General features: G+C 40.6%; 1 protein-coding gene across 1 annotated transcript in view; it reads left to right on the top strand.

Annotated features, from left to right (window-relative positions):
- The window catches only part of SHOC1 (shortage in chiasmata 1), a 113,108-nt gene that overhangs the window by 17,813 nt on the left and 87,348 nt on the right, over window positions 1–7,947 (top strand). Inside the window, exons 7-8 of the mRNA XM_075067504.1 lie at window positions 2,581–2,706; window positions 4,294–4,470. Of these exons, the coding sequence (XP_074923605.1) occupies window positions 2,581–2,706; window positions 4,294–4,470 (303 nt within the window). The remainder of the gene's footprint in view (window positions 1–2,580; window positions 2,707–4,293; window positions 4,471–7,947) is intronic.

The raw sequence follows: 7,947 nt of genomic DNA, 5'->3' as shown, positions 1-7,947 counted from the left end.
GTGTTGCTAGGGTAAAAATCTTCCGACGAATGTGCACGTGGCGCGTGCACACCTAACTGGAATGGATATGAGCAACACATCTCGAAGAACAACAGTTACAAAGGTGAGTAACCGTCTTTTATTGTTTTATGTTGATACACATGCAGATCTTGAGAAATTGATAACCCCAGTTCTAAAAGTACAAACTCAAGACATGTGAACTAAGGTCTTATGTTACCATCTAGTGAATTCTAAGTAGAACTGCATCTCTGAGTAGTACTATGGATAGAGGCATAGTTAAATATAGTGTAAACAAGTAAATGTATACAAAAAAAAATGAGGAGTCCTTGTGGCACCTTAGAGACTAACAAATTTATTTGGGCATAAGCTTTCGTGGGTTAGAACCCACTTCATCAGATGTATGAAGTAAAAAACACAGGAGCAGGTATAAATACATGAAAGAATGGGGATGTTTTACCAAGTGTTAGGTCAGTCTAATGAGATAATTCAATTAATAGTAGGCTATCAAGGGAGGAGAAATAACTTTTGAAGTGGTAAGAGAGTGGCCCATTAGAGACAGTTGACAGTGTGAGTAACAGTTGGGAGAAATTAGGGGAAATTAAGTTTAGGTTTTGTAATGACCGAGCCACTCCCAGTCTTTATTCAAGCCTAATCTGATGGTATCTAGTTTTCAAATTAATTCCAGTTCTTCAGTTTCATGTTGGAGTCTGTTTTTGAAGTTTTTTTGTTGAAGAATTGCCACTTTGAGATCTATTATTGAGTGACCAGAGAGACTGAGGTGTTCTCCTATGGGTTTTTGAATGTTATGATTCCTGATGTCAGATTTGTGTCTATTTATTCTTTTGTGTAGAGACTGTCTGGTTTGGTCGATGTACATGGCAGAGGGGCATTGCTGGCACATGATGACGTATATCACATTGGTAGATGTGCAGGGGAATGAGCCTCTGATGGTGTGGCTGATGTGGTTAGGTCCTCTGATGGTGTGGTTGATGTGGTTTGGTCCTATGATGGTGTCCCTTGAATAGATATGTGGACAGAGTTGGTACTGGGGTTTATAGCAGGGTTTTGTTCCTGGGTTGGTGTTTTTGTTGTGTGGTGTGTAGTTGCTGGTGAATATTTGGTTCAGGTTGGGGGACTGTCTGTAAGCGAGGACTGGTCTGTCGCCCAAGGTCTATGAGAGTGAGGGATCATCCTTCAGGATAGGTTGTAGATCCTTAATGATGCGCTGGAGAGGTTTTAGTTGGGGGCTGAAGGTAACGGCTAGTGGCACTCTGTTACTTTCTTTGTGGGGCCTGTCTTGTAATAGGTGACTTCTCAGTACCCTTCTGGCTCTGTCAGTCTGTTTCTTCACTTCACCAGGTGGGTATTGCAGTTTTAAGAACGCTTAATAGAGATTCTGTAGGTGTTTGTCTCTGCCTGAGGGATCAGAGCAACTGTGGTTGTATCTTAGAGCTTGGCTGTAGACAATGATTGATAAATATGTAGATATTATGTCAATTCCCTCTAAAGTATGGTTCCAATTTTAGCTGAAGGCCTATTGTTTATAGCCTATAAATTACAGTGCTGCTATAAACACCAGTTATATGTACTATTTAATCCAATTAGTATTTAGGAGAGAACTAGTAAAAGTAATTGGTTAGCATAATTTTGAACCTTAATAAACTTTTAAAATTCAATAGGCTTCTGGACAGTAAAATACCAACTTTAGCTTTTAACTTTGGGGGATGGAAAGTTTTTTACTTTTCCCTCTTTATTTCTCCCAAATATCTCATTTTCACAGCTGCAGCCGTATGACATAGGGATCAATCCAGTTTGCCAAGAAGTGGGGCTGCTAGCTCAAAATATGATCAGCAGCAGCTGGAGGGAATCTGCCAGAAAGAGGGGAATAGAGATGCTGGGGCACCCTTAGGATAGCCTGTGACTTCTTATTTGTATTGGAGAAGGAGGAAAAAAACACAGAAGAGAGATGCTGAGGTGCAGCTACAAGTAAAGATGAAGGGAGTGAGAATGACCTCTTTTAAGTAAACTATTTCCAGCTGTTCTCTTACTTACCCTATTTCCAGTGTTCCTGATCTCTCCAGCTCACTGCTGACCCCATCAGCCTCCACCCCTTTTCCCTGAGCAGTTTCTGTTTCTTGAATTCCTGCTCTCAGATGCTCTTCCACTCAGCAGTTTCCCTGCCTTAATGCTCATGTAGGAATCTCCCTTTATACAAACAATAAGGCTATAGAAGCAGCTCCCAGCAGTTTCTCAACTTTTCCAGGATATGGATCTCCATCTTAGAGGGGAGGTGGCTGATTCCATTCAGACCTGAGAGCACCCACTTTTTGGCAAACATAATCTGACCAATGTATCGTGTGGCTGCAGCGAAGAAGTGTGGGAACTTGGAGGAAATAAAGAACGAATCAAATATTTTCACTTTCTTTTGCCAAAGTAAAGTATACAATAATTGTTCTGTGGCACAGGAGCCTCCTGAATTTGAAATGTTTAATTAGTGAGTGGAGGAAAGTGTTAGAGAATTTACTTATTCCATGGACTTGTCTTGTGATAATTTTATATAATCTATGTCCTATTTTTTAGCACTGGAAATTAAAGAGTGTTCAGAAGGTCTTAAACAAGACAGTCCTGCTATTTGTAAGGCTTCATTGACAGAGAAAATAGAACAGGAGAATCAAGGCAGCATCTCAGTCAAAATTCAAGCATCAGGTATAGAATTTTGTTTTGAATGGTCTGTTTATTTTTTTGTAATATTGCAATTTTACATTAAATATCCATCCATACAAAACCAATATCCATTTTATTCTCTGCTCTCTATGGCTCTTATCCTGCAAAAATTCAATACGGGAACCCTAATGCCCATGCAGACTGTCATTAACAATCCCTATATTTCACCACGGTAACATCATCTATGAAAGAATTAAAGGAGTTTCTCAGTCAGATATAAGCTATATCCAATACTCAGAACTTAAAGACAAACACCAACATTTTAACAAGAATGAAATATTAACAATACGTTATGATTCCTTACTGGAAATATTAAGCACTTTAAAAAGAAAATGATTCATCAATAAATGAATGAATTAATGAAATTACACTGAGTAGCAAAAACAATATTGCATATGATCTATCCTGACAAAGAATGCAGAACTGGAGATGACGAGGATGAGAACTTACATAGTGCTCCACATCTTCAAAGTACTTTACAAATATTAACTAATTAGTTAATAATTATGAGAGCATAAATGACCAAATGTAGTGAGACCAGCAACTGAAATGCAGCCCAGTCTGGCAATCTTACCTGTCAGCTTGAGATATTTTAAAAATGAAATGATAAACCCTTGAACATAAGGGATAGTAGAGTTTTAACCTTGATGATGTGATTAACTCAACTATAATGTTAAACACATAAAAGAAAATATTGATACTCAAGAGATTTATGTATCCCATTGAGAAATAGGTCATGCCTTCCAGTTAATTAAATAGCAGCAGTATATTTGAGTTCTTCAGACTATTGTGTTGCTGTCACCTACGTGGATGTAATGAAAACTCAGTTATATCTGAAGGTATGTCTACGTTACGGAGACCTTGCTGGCATAGCTATGCCACCACAGCCATGTAATGTAGATACAGCCTACACCAACAAAAGGGTTTTTTCTATTCATATTGGAATACCACCTCCCCAAGTGATGGTATCTGCATTGACCAAAGCGTTCTTTTGTCGATACAGCCATATCTACACTGGCAGTGGGGTTGATATAGCTATGTTGGTCAAGGAGTGGATTTTTTACACCAACATAGCTACATTGACTTCACTTTTACGTGCAGATAGAGCCTTAGGTCTGGTCTACACTCCAGACTTACATCAGTATAACTATGTTGCTCAGGGGTGTGAAATATTCACTCTCCTGAGCAACATAGTTATACCAACCTAACCTCCAGTATAGACAGAGCTTCTTCCGTCAGACATAGCTACCACCTCTCGGGGAGGTGGATTAATTACACCGACGGGAGACCAGTCTCCTGTCAGCATAGCGCATCTTCATTAAAGTGCTACAGTGGCACAGCTGCATTGGTGGAGAGTTTTAAGGGTAGGCCTGCCCTTAGAAGGGGTTACAAAACCGCCATCCAGAAGTTATTCAGAATTACTAACATGAAGAGAATGAAGTTCATGTTGCAGATCTCTTGAAGAACAGAATGCTTTTTTGTTTTGCAAGTCACTTGAGGACTTTTATCCAACAGTGACATATTTAACCAAATCATGTTAAGTTGTGTGTGTTTGTTTGTATTAACCAGAAAGCCAGTGCCAGGCATACCGTCTGTTAGAAGCAACAGCCACTCCTGTTCTAAAAGAGTTGATGCATCTTGGCATACTTGCTGCAGTGAATTGGAGCTTTGCCAGTGTTAAATTTGATCACACTAGATTTTTCTTAAAACAGCAGGAGAAAGTGATCTATGATATTTTTAAACAAGGTAAAATACATTTTATTTTTCATCTATAAAATTGATTTGATTTCATTTGTAACATGTGGTTCAATAAGTTTGGCAAATTATTCACAAACTTTCAAGCATTTCTCATCTTAAGGGCTGATGGTAACAGATCTGTTTTTTTGTTTCCAAAAGGTCTCCATTAATACAGTCCTAGTTAGGTGTGTTATTTTTAATAACTTGAATATCAGAATACTAAAAAGCATTCAGATCAAAATCTAAATTTCACATGCTTCAGAAATGTTGATCATGATTAATCATACATTGTAGGCAATGTTTAAATGACATTCTCACAGGTGTAATTTACAGAGAAAAACACAAGTATGTTTTTGTTGTCCTTTTCTTTGTGGTCAGTGGCTATTTTTATCATATCCCTGTCATGGAATTCAGGGTATACTCCAGTCCAAGAAGGGGTGGTCACCTCTTAATCCTGAGTGCCCCACAATACTTTGCTACTGTAGCTCCCAGTTTGGGACACTCACAGTCAGCAACAAACATGCAGGTTACAACCTGAGTGTCTGTGTGCTATACAGCCAGCGCTGGTTCAGAAACTCTGATGCCAGCAGTCAGTCTACAGCCTTACAGCCCCACTCTGGCTTCCACAGCCTTGATTACAATGAGCAAGGTGACCCCAACACACTCCCAGTCCCGAATTTTCCCAAGACCTTGTGTTCTGCAATATCCAGCCCTCTCCTGGATACATCAGAGAAATAAGAAATTCAGTTGTATCTCTTAACACTGCATAAGGAATTATGAATGCTTGTTTGGGTCACAGATTGTAAAGCATAATATTAATAAGTATTCGTAATTCCTTATAAAGTGTTAATACATACAGTTTACAATGATATTAATAAAAGATCTCATGCAATAGCCTGTTATAATACAGTAATATTGTATACAATCTGGTCTACATTACAGACCTATATTGATATAACTATATCGCTCAGAGGTGTGAAAAATCCACAACCCTGAACAACGTAGTTATACTGACCTAACCCGCTGTGTGCACAGCGCTATGTCGGCGGGAGAGCTTCTCCCACTGACATAGCTACCACCTCTTGGGGTTAATTACGCCGACAGGAGAGCTGTCTCCGGTCGGCTTAGATCATCTTTGTTAAAGCGCTCCAGTGCATTTTAAGTGTATACTTGCCCTCAGTTGATTCAATTGCTTATCACTTGAAGTTCAGCCCCCTCTCCTCATCTTTATAGACCAATAGTGCTACACTACACACTTACTTTGGTGGTAAATAATCCACACCCCTGAGCGATATAGTTATACTGACCTTAACCCCCTGTGTAGACAGAGCTATGTCAATGTGAAAGCTTCTCCCACTGACATAGCTACCACTTCTGGCAGAGGTAGAGTAACCAAGCCGATGGGAGAACTTTCTCTCATCAACTTAGAGCAGGGGTGGGAAAACTTTTTGGCCTGAGGGCCATGTTGGGGTTCTGAAACTGTATGGAGGGCTGGGGAGGGAAGTTTGTGGTTCTCTAAACAGCCTGGCCCCCGCCCCTTATCTGATGCCTCCCGCTTCCCGCTCCTTGATTGCCCCCCTCAGAATCCCTGACCCATCCAACCCCCCACTCCTTGTCCCCTAACTGCCCTCTCCTGGGAGCTGCCAGTTCTTCCTTTTAAAGACAGGCTCTTCTTTCGGGAAGAGTTGGAGAAGATTCAGCAGTCCCTATCTGTGCCATAGAACTAGAGTCTGCCCCAAGGCTGGTCCCTGAGACAGCTCGTCTTGCCCACACTGAAGAGGCAACAAGTGGCAGAGTACCCTTTCGAGTTTTAAGAAGAGAGCCTGATGCTGTGAGAGCCAAGGCCCAGAACCTGTCATGGGGGAAGGCTGAGAAACAACAGTCCTGACTGGGCCCAGACAATGCCCAAGCAATGGGCACTTACAGCAGTATGTTTGGCTAGAATAGTGGGAAAGCTGCAAGTGCTTTCTTGAAAAGAGCTGTAATTGATTTTTCACAAGGGCTCTGCCTAAATTCAAGCCTAAGATTCCTCAGGCATTTTTTCTTCATAGCAGATTTATCTTATTCACAATCTTCCCTACTCCAAAGTATCTGAATGAAGGAAGACTTCATTACCAGGACATTCAAAGGTCCCTGCAAATTTACATAGAGCAGCTCGCAGAGGTCAGTGGATCACATAGACTATTTATTTTGAACCAAGGGCCAAATTAGAAAACAATCAGACTCCAAAGCTACCACCTCAAAGTTGACTAAGGTACTAAGCAGGAAAAAAGAACAGGAATACTTGTAGCACCTTAAAGACTAACAAATTTATTTGAGCATAAGCTTTCGTTGGCTACAACCACTTCATCCGGTGGGCTGTAGCCCATGAAAGCTTATGCTCAAATAAATTTGTTAGTCTCTAAGGTGCCACAAGTACTCCTGTTCTTTTTACAGATAAGACTAACACAGCTGCGACTCTGAAACCTAAGCAGGAAAACTTACTTTATCATAGGGAAGATGTTACCAGAAACATTTAAGGCACACTTAGTACGATTGTTATGGACAGAAAGTGAGGAATCTGTTTTTAATAGAGATTTGTAAGGCAGATAGACACCTGGGTACCAGCTTACACCTTTGCCAAGCATTATAGGATAGATGTGCAGGCGTCCATAGAGGCAGCCTTTGACAGGAGAGTGTGGTAGGTGACTGTCAAATCCTCATCCCTCCTGTAGTTTTATGTGAGCTGCTTTGGGAGGTTTCAAGTATCCAGGGGCGGCTCCAGGCCCCAGCACGCCTTCAGCAGCTTGCCTGCGGAGGGTCCGCTGGTCTAGCGGCTTTGGCGGACCTCCTGCAGGCGTGCCTACAGAGGGTCCGTTGGTCCCGCAGCTTTGGTGGACCCTCCGCAGGCAAGCCACTGAAGGCAGCCTGCCTCCCGTGCTTGGGGCAGCAAAATGCCTAGAGCCGCCCCTGCAAGTATCCAGCATAGTACAGAAGACTAAAGAGGACATTTTTCCTCTCTGTTAATTTTCTTCCTGTAAGGTATTATATACTAGCCCAGATAATCTCCTGTGAAAAACAATGTCTTCTTTATGGTTCAAGGCAAGGATAGTCAATAGACAGACCTCAGGCCAAATCCAGACCACCAGATGCTGTTGAAAAAACCCTGAAATCTTTTTATTTACTTATTATCTTTTTTTTTTTTTCCTGGAGTCTGGAGCTTGACTATACCTTGACCAAGAAATTTGGACCTTGACAAAAAAATAATTGAGTACCCCTGGTTCAAAGTTTAATGGGAAGTTTCTTTGGAAAATTCAAGTTCAGGTTATCATTGTATTAAAGTTATTTACTGATTACACTGGTCTACAATTTTTGAGAAGTCGTCTGCTTCAGAGATAAAATGTGGTATTTATTATGTATTTTGATGTGCTGAATTCAAATATGACAATTAAAACAACTGATTGGCTACTGTTTCTAAGATATTTAAGTTTTTACATTTTATGTCTA

This window comes from Chelonoidis abingdonii, chromosome 6 (genome assembly GCF_003597395.2).
Source record: "Chelonoidis abingdonii isolate Lonesome George chromosome 6, CheloAbing_2.0, whole genome shotgun sequence".
NCBI lineage: Eukaryota > Metazoa > Chordata > Testudines > Testudinidae > Chelonoidis > Chelonoidis abingdonii.
This window is presented reverse-complemented; position numbering and strand designations above follow the sequence as displayed.